Raw genomic sequence first — 15,696 nt, 5'->3', positions numbered from 1 at the left:
TCTATATGGAATCTAAAAGAATGATACAAATGAACTTATTTACAAAACAGAAACAGCTTGGGATTAACAGATACACATTACATAAAATAGATAAACAACAAGGTCCTACTGTATAGCACAGGGAAGTATATTCAATATCTTATAATAAGCTATAATGAAAAAGAATTTGAAAAAGGATACATATATACACACAAACACACACGACTGAATCACTCTGCTATACACCAGCAACTAACACAACATTGTAAATCTATACTTCATTTTTTTTAAAAATAAAATTTTTTCAAATTTAAAGAAAAAAGAGGACTTGAAATGGGAATTGGATGAACAGAAGGACAACTGTTAAGCACAGCAAGAGCAAAGCTTCAAAGGCAAAAAAGTGACAAGTATTTTAAGCAAAGGGGTCTGAATAGTCACTAGATGGAGTCCGTTCTGTGAACAACCATATTATTTAAGCTGTGTAAATGCCCTCACCTACCTGGGCAACCCAAACTCATCTTTTCCAAAACAAAGGCAGTGCAATCAGAGAGGCTGAGCAGAGTTTTGATGCAGGCTTAACAAACCAGCTTACTGGGTGACCTGGAGCAAATCATTTCCTTACCTTCAGTTTTCACAAGTGGAAGACTTGAAGGTTACTCTTTAGAGTTCCTTCCAGCTCTAAAATTGTACGACTTCTTCATTACTAACAAATAATCATCCCCATGAATGGGTAATTATCAGCATATAAATCTATGTAGGTCTGGAACAGAACAGTTTCACAGACACACCAAGCCCTCTTCCACCCCAGGGCCTCTGCACATGATGTTCCCACTGCATGAATGGGCTCCTTCTGCCCAACACTGCTCATACTCCAACCCACAGCCAAATGGAGACCTTTTCCAATCCCTCCCCAACCCCACCCCTCACCAAAAATCTATATAGTCTGCACTTGTACCACCAATGCTTCCTCTACTCATATAATTTGGTCTCTTTTTTAACTGTTCCTCAGGGTAAGTGCTATCATACCTATCCTCATCAACAAACACTTAATAGAAGCTACTAATTACAGAACTAGCTTCAAAGATTTCTAAGAATCCCCAACCCAGCAGTTCACGATGCAGAGAAAAACAAAACTCAGCTTACGAAAATCATGATGTCAGATACAGTTCCTTTTTTTTAAAATCAACAAGTGACACGTACTTCTGATTAAGACAAGTTTCCTTCAAGATAGGCAGGTGGGAAAAGGGGGTGGGGAGGAAATGCTGTTTATTTCAGCTATACGGCCATTTCCCAAACATTCTAGGAATTGTTCTTTTCATAATTGCCTTCAGTGCCTACAGCACAGCTTTTTGAATATATTCAGTCCTAAAATAGCTATATAAAACTCTGATGGAAATTTGCCTTTTTGGTAACACTAAAAATTGCCGAGAGCTAAGTCTTCTGAATAAAATAAACTAGGTAATATCATGTATGAACAGAAATGCTGGTTTTTCTTAAGGCCTTTGTCTCTCTCATCATGATACAAATCATCACTGAATAAACCACAACTATCAGAGCCAGATCCAAGAGTATTTTTTGAGATCTAGAATCCGTTTATTATTTCTACTTTTAAGTAGCATGAGGACCAAACCTTTGATTAAATTCCCTCTTCATTTACTAGAAATTACTCATACTGTACTGTTCTCCAAAAAATGCTTTACATGACTCATAATTATTTCACACAGAAGAATAAAAAGTTAAAATTGAGGTGGGGGAGAGAGAAAGTGATTAATATTCATCTCAGTGGACCAGGCTAAAATAACTTATTTCGCAGGAAGGTGATCTTCAGCCCGTAATGATGACCATGAGAATGAGAGGAGGAGAACAACTCTAATGATTTTTAAATCCAATTTCACGTTTGCAGACTCTGATATACAATCACTGAGTATTCATGATGTAGTTGGCATTTTACAACAAATGACAAAGGACAGTATTTCCTCCATGCATTTCTCTTCCTTGCACCATGGACATTTACAAACTTTATGTCTTGACCTACTAAATGCAATGTGTGATCAGGGATTAGATCCTGGATTTGGGCAAGGAGGGGAGGTTGAGAAACAGCTACGAAGACATCAGTGGAATGATGAATGAAATTTGACTATGGACTCTGGACCACTTAATACTACTGTATCAGCGTTACATGTCTTGATTTTGATCATTGTACTGTGGTTCTAAAAGAGAATGTCCTTATTTTTAGACAATACACAATGAATTATTTAACAGCAAAAGGGGACTGTCTACAGCTTACTTTCCAATGGTTCGGAAAACATGCATATGAAGAGGAAGAGACCAAGGAAGAGACCAAGAGAATGACAGAGCAAATGGGGCAACCATAGGTAATTTGTGAATCTGAGTAAAGGTTACTTGAGAGTTCCTTGTACTATTCTTGCAACTTTTCTGTGAGTCTGAAACTACAGCAAAATTAAAAGTTACAAAAATATTTTTGGAGTGTGGATGGAACAAATGGTATTCTCCCCCTTTTCTATCTTAAATAGGTTTCTGCTTCCTAGAGGAAAAAAACAGTGAACATTATTAAATGAAAATGGATAATTTGTCAAATTAAGAAGGTAAATCAGACCCTAGGACTTCAGACCTGCATCTTGGCTCTTTTAAGTGATGAGGAAGGTCAGATCCAGTCAGTAAAATAAGAAAACAGATATGAATCAAAAGTGGGGAAAGAGACACCAGAGAGGAAACTGAGACGCAAGACAGGAAGTTGATACAACCTTATTTTGGAAACAAGGAAACTCAACTGCCAAAAAGAAAATGAGTTTTCATCGGATAATAGAGTTGAGAATTTTCAGAGCCCTAGTACACTAACCACTGTACCGTCTACAGAGCATCTACAGCTGTCCCACTTTTTACAAGCTAGTGAATTGTCTGATAACCTCTAAAGTCTGATGCAAACACTTCCAATTGTCCTATAGTAAAAGAAACTATTTTGTCCACCCCACACTCGCCCCCCAGAATCCTAGAAAGTGCCAGAAGATATAAATCTTCAGGTAGCAATTAGAAAGGTCTTGTAAACCTATGCTCCCCACTGGGAGTCCACCTAGTCTAGGGATACAACTAAGGGAGAAATATCTGATCATTTCAGAACCTTAATAAGCTCTTATGCCTGTATCACTACAGTCTCCAGGTTCCAGGGGTGGTAAAGAAAACAACTCTATATGCCCCAGAAGGCCTTATAGAAATATGAGAGGTTGCCCAGGATATTCAAGAGACTCGTGCCATCATCTTATAACTACCTCCACTATCCCGACAGTTAACCTCGGTAAAAGGTTAAATTTTCAAACAACTCATCACATAGAATGTTTGATTTCAGTACAACTGGAATAAAACAATAAGGGAGGCATTATAGGAAGAGCACTGAACTTAAGAGTCAGAATACCAAGGCTCAAATCCTGACCCTTCTACTTATTAGCAGCATGACAACCTTTCTGGTTGTTCCTGATGTTTGCATAGGATAAATCTGCCCTGCCTGCTTCTAAGGGTTGAGGTCTCCCCATGTCTCCTTTGGACCCATCCAGCCATCCAACGTGTATTGAGCACTCAACTGTGCACTAAACTCTCAGAAATACGAAGATAGAAAAGCTATGAACCCTGCCCTCAAAGAGCTTAAAGTCCAATGGGGGACACAGATATGTAGATAGAGTCAAGCAACCAAGATGTCATGATAAAAATATGAACAGGGCACAAAGGGCTGAGGTGGGCTGGGGATTCCATCACTGGTGGGAGGGATACAGGAAAGGCTTCAGAGAAGATGGGGATTGAGCTGAGTCAGAAAAGATGAGTCAGTGATTACTAGGGCACTCAACACATTTCTGATGGATAAAATAGATATGGATAGATAGACAGAACCTGGTAGGCAGGTAGAGGAATATATCACTTCAAGTTGATTGAACAATAGTAACAAAGGCACAATGTGAAAGAGTAACTGCAGGTAGAAGACAGCTGGGGATGGAGGAAGGAGACAGGGAAGACAAGGAAAAAGGCCATCAAGTACCTTGTATTCCAAGCTAAGGAGTTTTAACTTGATCGTAGAGCAGATGCAAATCTACAAGTTTTAAAAATCCCTTTTATGGTTTTATAGTTGAAAGATGAAGATCCAAAAGTAAAATCAACTAGGGCAGTAATCCACCAAGAGAAAGGAGTTGGGAGCTGCAATAAGGTTGTAATGAAGGGAAGGAGAATTCACAGGACTTGGAAATAGATCGGATGTGTGCTGGGTTGAAACAGTGATGGCAAGGGAGTTAAGGGTGTAAAGAGACAATATATTTATATGAAAGCAATTTCTGATCTATAAAAACAATTGAAGAACACTGTTTTCTAAAGTCCAATTAGATAGTGGCAGAATCAGACAAAAATCCCCGTTTTGTCTGACGTTAATTTTCTTCTACCACAAAGAAATTTTTTTAAAAAATCATAGCTGAAAGTAATAAAAATATCATCAAAAGTTTTAAAATAAAACTTCATCTGTATTATAGAGAGATTTAATAGATTTTTTTCCTAAGTTTCCCCAGAGTATCAAGGTTGTTTCAAAGACAGGCTCTGAAGAAACAGCCCTGCAACTCATTAGTATTTGACCTTGTGTAAGTTTTTAAACTTTCTGAGCCTCGTATCACTCATTTTTGAAATGGGGGTACTAATAAGACTTCATACAGTATTGTTTTGAGGAATAAAGAAAATAATGCATGTACTTATTTAGCACAGTGCCTGGCCTGTATTGGGTACTCAATAATTTGTATCATAATTACTACTAATGTGCACGAAAGAGTTAACATGACAGGCCTGTGGTGCTGCCTACAAGGTTGGTCCTTGGCTGGGTTCTGGGAACTCGCACTTTGAGAGGGGAGGGCTCTCCCATTCCCAGCACTGATAAGAATGGCTCACTGGGCCTAACCTGTTTGTACAAACAACCTGGCTTATGCTGAACCCCTGCTTTCCTTCTGGAGTCTGGAATTTTGGTACATACTTAGACAGAGGGTGCCTATGTGACCAGCCTCCAATGAAAACCTCGGCCACTGAGTCTCTAACGAGGTTCCCAGTTAGAAAACATTTCACAATTGTCACAATCCGGTAATGGAGGAATTATATACCCGCTTTGTGGCTCTGCTGAGAAAGGACTCTTGCGAGCTTGTGACTGGTTTCCTCCAGACTTGCCCCAGGCACCTTTTCCCTTGTTAATTTTGCTTTTTCTTCTTTCACTGAAATAAATCATAGCAGTGAGTTAAACTCAGTGCTCAGTCCCCTGAGTTCTCCTAGTGAATTACTGAACCTGGGGGTAGCCTTGGGGATCCCTGACACAACTAGTCTCCCTATTCCTCAACCTTATAAACTATTGTCAGCTTTCATAACAGAGGAGTGTTACAGACAAGAAACCAACAAAATTGGTAATACCAAAGTCCAATTATAAAAATGTCCTGATTTCTTAGCTAACAATAGTTGCAGATTTACACGCTACTCGAAATTTTTGTATTCAAATATCTAAACATATAAAAATCTCTCCATTCCTTGTTTTCTCACCATTATTTAACAGGCCTTTTTTCTTTCTTTTTTTTTTTTTTTTTTTTTTTTTTGCGGTACGCGGGCCTCTCACTGTTGTGGCAGAGCACAGGCTCCGGAGGCACAGGCTCAGCGGCCATAGCTCACGGGCCCAGACGCTCCGCAGCATGTGGACCGGGGCACGAACCCGTGTCCCCTGCATCAGCAGGCGGACTCCCAACCACTGCGCCACCAGGGAAGCCCCAAAAGGCCTTTTTTCTGATTAAACTCCAGTCCTGTTCTTCCCTGGATTCCATCTCAAAACCATGTGGAGGCTCCAGCAGAACGTCAGGTGGTCTAACCCCTGTGTCATTTAGTTCCCTGACCAGAAAGCAAGAGCGCAGTTTCCTTTGTTCTGTGTTATTATAAGAAGAGCAAACAATATAAATCGTCAGTAAGATCTTTTATTGGTTCACTAGAAGATGCAGAAACATAAGCTAGTTGAGAAAGAGCAAGGAGGACAAACCAAAGAATGGCCCACAGCAGAAACGGAAACACAAGTTTTACTTGAGACTTGGAAGAAACAGCTTGACTGAATTTCTCATCGTCTAGAACAGAATTTCTTAGCATACTTTGAAAAGTACAATAAACTGTATTTAATAGGAAAATTTTCAGTAAAAGCTTATTGCCATCCTATCGAAGGAGCTGGGGTCCAGAGAACCAGGAAAAGATTGATGTCTGACTCTGTGATTAACTGAGAGTTTTAATAAAGGATGAATGTCACTGAATTGCTACAAAGAAACTAGGAATCATAGCTACTAGATCAATCAGTAGCCAATCAGTATTTCTTTTAAAAAACAGAACTATGAACAACTAAAATAAATATCTCTGGGGCTACCGCAGAATGGCCCCCATGGTTTTTCTAATCCACTTAGAGTCTTACAAGTCTTACACTTTTAACAAAATATTTTCTTTTAATACCTGTTGATTCTGGGCACTGGGCTGGCAGGGCCCAGCCCTGGGCTCCCTGGCTGAGGCTCCTGCCCCCTGCTTCCACACGTAGGCATCTCTTGGGACAACTGGCACAAGAGCCGCAAGACCGGGGACAAGAGAAAGCCCTACCACAGGAAGTGGAGGTATGAGCTGGAACGCCCTGCTGCCAACACCAAGATTGGACCCCGCCGCATACACACAGTCCATGTGCAAGGAGGGGCAACAAGAATTACCGGGCTTTGAGGCTAGACGTGGGGAACTTCTCCTGGGGCTCGGAGTGTTTGTACACGCAAGACAAGGATCATTGATGTTGTCTACAATGCATCCAACAACAAACTGGTCCGTACCAAGACCCTGGTGAAGAACTGCATCATGCTCACTGACGGCACACCGTACCGGTAGTGGTACAAGTCCCACTGTGCACTGCCCCTGGGCCACAAGAAGGGGGCCAAGCTGACTCCTGAGGAGGAAGAGATTTCAAACAAAAAACGATCAAAGAATATTCAGAAGAAATATGATAAAAGGGGGCTTCCCTGGTGGTGCAGTGGTTAAGAATCCACCTGCCAATGCAGGGGACACGGGTTCGAGCCCTGGTCCAGGAAGATCCCACATGCCACAGAGCAACTAAGCCCATGCACCACAACTACTGAGCCTGCGCTCTAGAGCCCGCAAGCGACAACTACTGAGCCCATGTGCCACAACTACTGAAGCCCACGCGCCCTAGAGCCCATGCTCCATAACAGGAGAAGACACCGCAGTGAGAAGCCCGCGCACCACAACAAAGAGTAGCTCCCACCTGCCGCAACTAGAGAAAGCCCTCAGGCAGCAACGAAGACCCAACGCAGGCAAAAATAAATGAATGAATGAATGAATGAAGAAAAAAAGAAAAAGAATGCCAAAATCAGCAGTCTTCTATAGGAGCAGTTCCAGCAGGACAAGCTTCTTGCATGCATCACTTCAAGAGCAGGCCAGTGTGGCTGAGCAGATCACTATATGCTAGAGGGAAAGGAGCTGGAGTTCTATCTGAGGAAAATCAAGGCCCAGAAAGGCAAATAAATCCTCTTCCCTCCTATCTTAGCTCATATAATAAAGGTGTTTATTGTTCTAAAAAATGTGGGTTACCCACATTACAGCCCTTTTCAGATCACAGCTTCTAGGGCAAGGGAGATGAAAACAAGAACATTTACCCAAGGAAAACAGAGAACTGGGCAGATTAACCCAAACAGGGAAGAAACATAACAGCGAAGTGCTACTGGGCTTACCTAGGAGCTAGGCTGAGAGCTGTCAAGAAGGAATTCTGCCTAGTACTATCAGAACTTTTATTGTCTCAAGAATTCAGATTCTTATCTTAAAATTCCTGACTTTTTAATATAGTTAACTATTTCTTTTTAACTGTGGGAGGCAAACAAATCTGCAACCATATTTTCAACTGAAGGTCATAAGTTTGCCAATGAACATCAGTCTCCAAGAAAAGAATCCAGGAGGGATCAGAATGCCCAGCTCATGGGAGGAGGGGGGTTCAGGCAGGACTAGCTAACGGGACTAGGCTCCCTGGGCCAGTCAGCAGTAGCCAGAAAGGAGATGGATTCTTCTTGTTTTTTTTTTTTTTTTTTTTAATTGAAGTATAGTTGATTTACAATATTGTATAAGTTTCAGATGTACAGCACAGTGATTCAGGTTTCTTGCAGATTATATTCCATTATACATTATTACAAGATATTGGGTATAATTCCCTGTGCTATACAGTAAATCAATGCTAAGTGTCAGAGGCTGGGCTGTTACATGTTGTGACAACCTCTTCATTCTGTCCTTTCTGGTTCTCATGGTGGCGGAGGCTGCTGCCAGGAAAGACAGTGGGTCAGGTTCTGAAATAAGAGGGTTTCCACTGTTCTCTTTATTCTGCTTAAGCTAAAGCCATTAGGGCACTTTTAACTTTGTATCATCTTTGTATTATCATTTACCATCTTCAAAGTGACTTAACAATTGCAATGTATTTCAATTGTATGGGTCCATGTTTCTAAGCAGGTAATGTAGGATTCTGAGGGTTTTTTTGGTTAGTAAAGGACCACACTTTCCCACGTTTACTGTTACATTCCTATTCTTTTCTTATGATATTATTCAAATTATGACAAATCATTATTATACAGCAAAAAATTATTAATGTTTCCCCTTAAAATTTATTTTAGATTTTAAAATAATTCATATTTCTAGTCTTATCTGAAACCCTTTTGGAATCCTGAATTTTTCAGATTTAATAAATGTAATACAGCACATACACCATATACACTCCCAGCAAGAACTGGACAGCCCACATAATTAAACACATTACTAATTCTGCACACACACACACACACACACACACACACACACAAATCACACTAAGATAAAGACTAAAAATAGCTTCATCTAAGGTCAGGTTTTGCAACTGAGAGAGTTTTTGAAGTTTGGGTCTTCAGCATTTTGGGGTTTAGGAAGGTGGATAAAGGACTATAGTCCTAAATTACGTGAACAGGCAAAATTCCACAATGACAAGGTCACAATGACAAGCCAGAGCAGAAATGAACAGAGTTAAGGACTCTGTTGAGGACCACCAGCGAGAAGCAATGCCATTCTGTCTGTATTGGGGGAACCAAAATACAGAGAAATCAGTGGGAGAAATTAGTAGAAGTAAAACAAAACAAAAACAAAACAAAAATGAGTAAATCCATTTCTGAGGAAGGTGCTCTAGGAAAATAGCAGAATAAAATAAACTAAAATCAAACATCAAGATCACCAACAATCTACTGTAACCAAGCAGACAATGGCATGTGGTCAAAAAGGGCAACACAGTCTCCCAGCCATTCCCTAGAACCCAAGAAAATTTCTAAAAGGGAGGAACGTGGCTGGGCCTGCAGTACTAGATGAGGCACTCCCAAGATGGCAGGAGAAAAAAAGATGGGTCGGAGGCCACTCTATATGCATGCACCTCATCTAGTGGTAGAACCAGAGGCTAAAACAACTGAAAAGCCAGGAGCTGGCTGACAACATGGCCCCCCTCTGCCACCTGCTCATTGACCAGGTTCTTAGTGAGCCACTGCCCTCTGCTCCCATCAAAGGAACTTTGCACTAGCTGCTTATCACAAAAAAAAGTTGAACAGTTCTGTTGTCAGTCAACTCCACCCAATCACTAAGCAGTTTTAAGTAACTTTCACTTAATAATGAAGAAATATTCATATAAAGTGATGAACATAGACAGTTTATATGTGCTAAAGAAGACTTTTATACATAATATGATAGTTTATGGAAAAGAGCCATGTACACAAAATACTTAATGAATTCCACAAGGATCTAAAACTGATGTAGGGATCTGTTTTCTCTAATACATTAATTCACTAGGCCGATATAAAATTGTATACGCATGTATATACTAACCCCATAATTACCAGACTTGTGAAAAATGTCTATCCATATCCTTAACTTTATCTTTCCAATCCAAATGATAATAAATCATTACCTTAACTTCATTAACCTAAAGCTTACTCCATAAGATTTGGAGGGTATGCGGAATGTCAGTATTATAAAACAGTATCAACATGGAAAGCAACAAAGTAAACTTTGATTGTCTCCTACCTCTGCCCGACCCTCATAGTAGGTTAACATGGACTCTGTTAGCACAAAAAGTCTCTCTTTGTAGTTTAAGGGTGATGTCTTCTTTTTCTGCTGTGACCTTTTAATAAGAATCTCTTCCAGAATAGTGTTAAAATTCATCTCGGTCTTCTGATCACTGTTTCTCCTGCCATTGAAGATCCCAGGGTTCTGAAGGAAGAAAATAAACAGTTGCAATAAAATGCGACATGTTAATTATCCAAGAAGGCTGTCATTCCAAATTTACCAAAACAGATTTTACTCTGACCACAGCTAGAGTCGAGGAATGTTACTCCATGCACCTGGACTAAAAATGCCCAGGGCATGAAAGCTCAACCTCCTCTTCTTCCCCAGCCCCATCCTGTTCCTCCATGTCCCTGGATTTCATAAGAAAATCTAATCAAGGTTTGCCATGATGATGATGATACACTCCTTTGTCCCTCCCTGCCATCCCTTAGCTTGCTGGCACACTCTTCTGCTATCTGATTGCAGGGAAACAAATATCCCAGCAGGAAAAGTACATTTCATTGCCTGCATGGCTGGTTTAGGCTGATATTTAAATTGCCTCAGGATCTTGGTACACAAAACAGACAAGCACACAGGCACGGTAGACTGTGAACAAAGTGCATTATTACCATAGTGGTGGATAGCATTCAATCTCCAGCTCTAATAAGGATGTAATCTTGATCAAGCATCCTCGCCACCAGAGCCACGAGGATGTTCTCTGATACCTACACTACCATGCTCCACATTTCTCTTCCCTATGGCTCCTGTCTCAACCACAAGAGGAAGGAAACCCACCCAGTTACAGCTAATCCTACTCAGCTAACCTACCCTATACAGCTGCCCCTCAGGGCAGAGTTCACCTGTGTAAGGTTCTCAGCCCTATATTTGGAGCCCCACGTCTAGACTATCCATGCCTAGACTAATAAGCCTTCTAAAATCTAACAAAATTTAACTCTCTGAAAACCAAAGATACTCAGAAAAGGCCTGAACATTCTTACCTGAGACAAGTTGAATGGACAACAGCCCTTTCTTCCCTGCTCTCCACCACACCCTGACAAGAAGTCATTGTGTATCAAACCACAGAGGCAACAGGAGTCACGTGAAGAGCACAGCTGGGAACTTGATACTGCCAGTGAGGAACTCTACCATCTTCACACCCAACCCGACACCTCGGAAACACCCTTGCAACTCCCTATTACTGAACTCCCGTCATACAATCAGGCCCTCCATTTTCTGGAAAGTTACTTTACAACAGCTTAACCTGTGAATATCATCAGTTTCCTTCATTCATAAAATATGGAGGTAAATACCACAAGGTTACTGAGATGTGGGAGAGAACTTATTAAGAAAACACCACACAATCATTAATCATTAGAGAAATGCAAATCAAAACTACAATGAGATATCATCTCACACCGGTCAGAATGGCCATCATCAAAAAAATCTAGAAACAATAAATGCTGGAGAAGGTGTGGAGAAAAGGCAACCCTCTTGCACTGTTGGTGGGAATGTAAATTGATACAGCCACTATGGAGAACAGTATGGAGGTTCCTTAAAAAACTACAAATAGGGGCTTCCCTGGTGGTGCAGTGGTTGAGAGTCCGCCTGCCGATGCAGGGGACACGGGTTCGTGCCCCGGTCTGGGAAGATCCCACATGCCGCGGAGCGGCTGGGCCCGTGAGCCATGGCCGCTGAGCCTGCGCGTCCGGAGCCTGTGCTCCACAACGGAAGAGGCCACAACAGTGACAGGCCCGTGTACCGGAAAAAAAAAAAAAAAAAAAAACTACAAATAGAACTACCATACGACCCAGCAATCCCACTACTGGGCATATACCCAGAGAAAACCATAATTCAAAAAGACACATGCACCCCAATGTTCATTGCAGCACTATTTCCAATAGCCAGGACATGGAAGCAACCTAAGTGTCCATCAACAGATGAATGGATAAAGAAGATGTGGCACATTAATACAATGGAATATTACTCAGCCATAAAAAGAAACGAAATTGAGTTATTTGTAGTGAGTGAAGTTAAGTCATACAGAATGAAGTTAAGTCAGAAAGAGAAAAACAAATATCATATGCTAACACATATATATGGAATATAAGGGAAAAAAAAAAAGGTCATGAAGAACCTAGGGGTAAGACGGGTATAAAGACACAGACCTACTAGAGGATGGACTTGAGGATATGGGGAGGGGGAAGGGTAAGCTGGGACGAAGTGAGAGAGTGGCATGGACATATATACACTACCAACTGTAAAATAGATAGTTAGTGGGAAGCAGCCGCATAGCACAGGGAGATCAGCTTGGTGCTTTGTGACCACCTAGAGGGGTGGGATAGGGAGGGTGTGAGGGAGGGAGACGCAAGAGGGAAGAGATATGGGAACATATGTGTATGTATAACTGATTCACTTTGTTATAAAGCAAAAACTAACACACCATTGTAAAGCAATTATACTCCAATAAAGATGTTAAAAAAAAAAAAAAGACGGACACCAACCTCTCAATACCAAAAACTGAAGAGAGCAAATGAATTTATATTCAAACAGAAATAGACCCATAGACATAGAAAACAAACTTATGGTTACCAAAGGGGAAAGGTGGTGGGGATAAATTAGGAGTTTGGGATTAACATATACACATTGCTATAAATAAAATACATAACTAACAAGGATGTACGGTACAGCACAGGGAACTAGACTCAATATTTTGTAATAACCTATAAGAGGAAAGGATCTGAAAAAATACATATATATAAGTATGTATAACTGAATCATTGTGCTGTACATCTGAAACTAACACAACATTGTAAATCAACAATACTTCAATAAAAATACATACACACATAATTAATTTTTTAAGAAAACTGGACACAGTCTCTCTGGAGACAGTCTCTTTTAAAAAACGGGAGACAGTCTCTCTAATTAATATTTTTTAAAAACTGGAGACAGCAGATTTACAAAAACATTGTAAATCAACAATACTTGAATAAAAATACATATACATAATTAATTAATTTTTTTAAAAAACTGGAGAAATAATAGGCTTGATGCTCTAAAGTAGAAAACGAAGATGAAACAAAATTTCAGAGTCCTCCAGCTCACTCTCCCAGCCATTTTCCACACCGAAAAGAACTGACCCATTCAGAAATAAGAATCACAAAGGAACCAACTCTGGGTTAAAAATATCTTTTTAAAATAAAACTCGTAGCTGCAAGTTAAGCCCCTTTTCTCTGTGTCTCCTTGAAGGTGAACACAAGAACACTCTCTTCTTGGGACTTCCCTGGTGGCGCAGTGGTTAAGAATCCACCTGTCAATGCAGGGGACACAGGTTCAAGCCCTGGTCCGGGAAGATCCCACATGCCGCGGAGCAACTAAGCCCGTGCGCCACAACTACTGAGCCTGCGCTCTAAAGCCTGTGAGCCACAACTACCGAAGACCGTGCACCTAGAGCCTGTGCCCCACCACAAAGAGAAGCCACCACAATGAGAAGCCCGCGCACCGCAATGAAGAGTAGCCCCGCCCGCCGCAACTAGAGAAGGCCCAAACGCAGCAACGAAGACCCAACACAGCCAAAAATAGATAAATAAATTTATTTAAAAAAAAAAAGAACACTCTTTTCTTTACTCTGACTGCTAATTGTTAAAAGTTTGAAAAACTTAACAGTCTTTGAACACCAACATTCTTTTTTTTTATTGAAGTATAGTTGATTTACAATATTGTGTTAGTTTCAGGTACACAGCAAAGTAATTCAGGTATATTTTTTCAGATTATTTTCCACTGTAGATTATTACCAGAGATTGAATATAGTTCCCTGTGCTACACAGCAAATTCTTGTTGCTTATCTTGAACACCAATATTCTGAAGGAGGTAACGGACACTGTTCAGGTAATGAACACTGTTTTACCAATGAGAAACCCAAACCACCAGGAAGTTACATTCTCTGCCCAGTGTTGCAAATCAGAGTACCAGACTCATGGATCTCAGTTTCATGGTCTAGCAATTTTAGCCAAAAGATCTAAAAACTCTTTTTCATCATAAAAAATTCTGCCTGAAAAAAAATATATATTTTATATATATATATATATATATATATATATATATATATTTAAAATGGCTGCTAAGGCTATCCAGCCTATTCTATACACCCTTTCATAACATTTTTAATCAAGGGAACAGAGGTGACTGTGAGTTACCAAATGATAGGATGGTAAGCGGTATAGTAAATAAGAAACAAACAGCCTAGTTATCAGGGTAGAAGAAGGATGAACTCCTTACAGGAAGGAGCAAAGAGTGATTTAAGGTTGTTGAAATTCTCACCTTACTAGGTTAAGCCATATGAAATTGCCAATGTTCGGCAATATTTTACCTACAAAATCAGCAAAACTATCTAATTCAATCTAATACTTGTTAATGCCCTTAGATTAGTAAACTTTAGTTAAAGCCCTCAATTTTGGAATTTATACATCAGAACGCATTGCCTATTACACATCTTGTCATAGGTTTACGACAAAGTTAGTGCCTGTTTGCAATTTTAAGAAATCTAGCATGAATAAACATCAGACTGACATTTACTTGAGAAATCAAATGTGTGTCTGACAACAGTACCTGTAGATTATATTTCAATTCAAAAGTATCTAAAATGGGTAGCTACTATATAGGAACAAATCTTACCATGCTCTCTTCTGCAACATATACTCTCAGCTTAAGCCCCAATTTTATTTTGTAAAAGGGGAATTGAGTAGCAGAAACACAAGCAAAGAAGAAAAAAATGCTAGGCCGACTTCAATCAGAATAAAGGGTACATTCTAGGCTCCCCACTTATCATGAATTGGAGCTATTCCAGGATCAGGCAGCTTTGTAGCTCTAGAAGAAAGTAACACTTTAGCCCTCAGGTCTTCCTTGCCTATGAAACAAAGGCACCCAGGGATAACCTGTATTAAAGTCTTGACTGTGTCTTCTTTCAACCAACTGATATTGTAGCAGGCTACAAAGTTTTGAGTAGCCTTGTCTGGTGACCTATTGAACCTAGGTCTAGATAAGAGAAGACTCAAAAGGTCAAAAGGCAAAAGTTACAGAGGCCAGCTGACTGATCTCATCTTTCCTGGTCCCCATCCAGCCCACTGCCAAATGGTGGGTGATTACAGTGCTATACTGGGGGCCAAGTGAACCTGGAAATAGACTGAGCAGTGCTGCACTAAGGATAGTTGTTTCTTATTGTCCATATAATACAGGTACATGCATTGATTTAACATGTGCTCTTTAAGACAAGTTTGGGTTTCACAATGAAGGTCCCCACTGTGGTCCTTGGCTATGACTGTGGTTGAGGGCCTCCTGGCTGATAAAGAGGAAGAGAAAAGAAAGAGAGAGAAAAAGAACAATGGATGGAGAAAAGAAACCATGGGTAATACTGTTACCCGAAAACTAGACTTGCCTCTTGGTGGGTATTGAGCCAAAAGACAGAACCAAACCAAAGAGCAGAAGGAAGGATTTATTTCTTGCAGCAAGTAAAGAGGACAACAGGGATATTTCCCAAAGCGGTGTCTCCCCAAACAGCAAGATTGGGGCCGG

The 15,696-nt window shown here is 40.3% G+C and overlaps 1 protein-coding gene and 1 pseudogene across 2 annotated transcripts in view; one reads left to right on the top strand and one right to left on the bottom strand.

Annotated features, from left to right (window-relative positions):
- Window positions 1-15,696, bottom strand: part of TEC (tec protein tyrosine kinase) — a gene marked incomplete at its 5' end in the record, with an annotated part of 127,797 nt that overhangs the window by 84,828 nt on the left and 27,273 nt on the right. Inside the window, one exon of the mRNA XM_082653573.1 lies at window positions 10,105-10,290. Within this exon, the coding sequence (XP_082509699.1) occupies window positions 10,105-10,290 (186 nt within the window). The remainder of the gene's footprint in view (window positions 1-10,104; window positions 10,291-15,696) is intronic.
- Window positions 5,101-7,551, top strand: LOC309821783 (small ribosomal subunit protein eS8-like; annotated as a pseudogene). The gene is made up of 3 exons: window positions 5,101-5,164; window positions 6,566-7,039; window positions 7,373-7,551. The product of its transcript is annotated as a small ribosomal subunit protein eS8-like (transcript).

The sequence above is a fragment of the Grampus griseus genome (genome assembly GCF_964374135.1).
Source record: "Grampus griseus genome assembly, chromosome: 4".
NCBI classification, from domain to species: Eukaryota; Metazoa; Chordata; class Mammalia; order Artiodactyla; family Delphinidae; genus Grampus; species Grampus griseus.
Note: the sequence above shows the minus strand (reverse complement) of the source record. Positions and strands in the feature narration are given on the sequence as shown.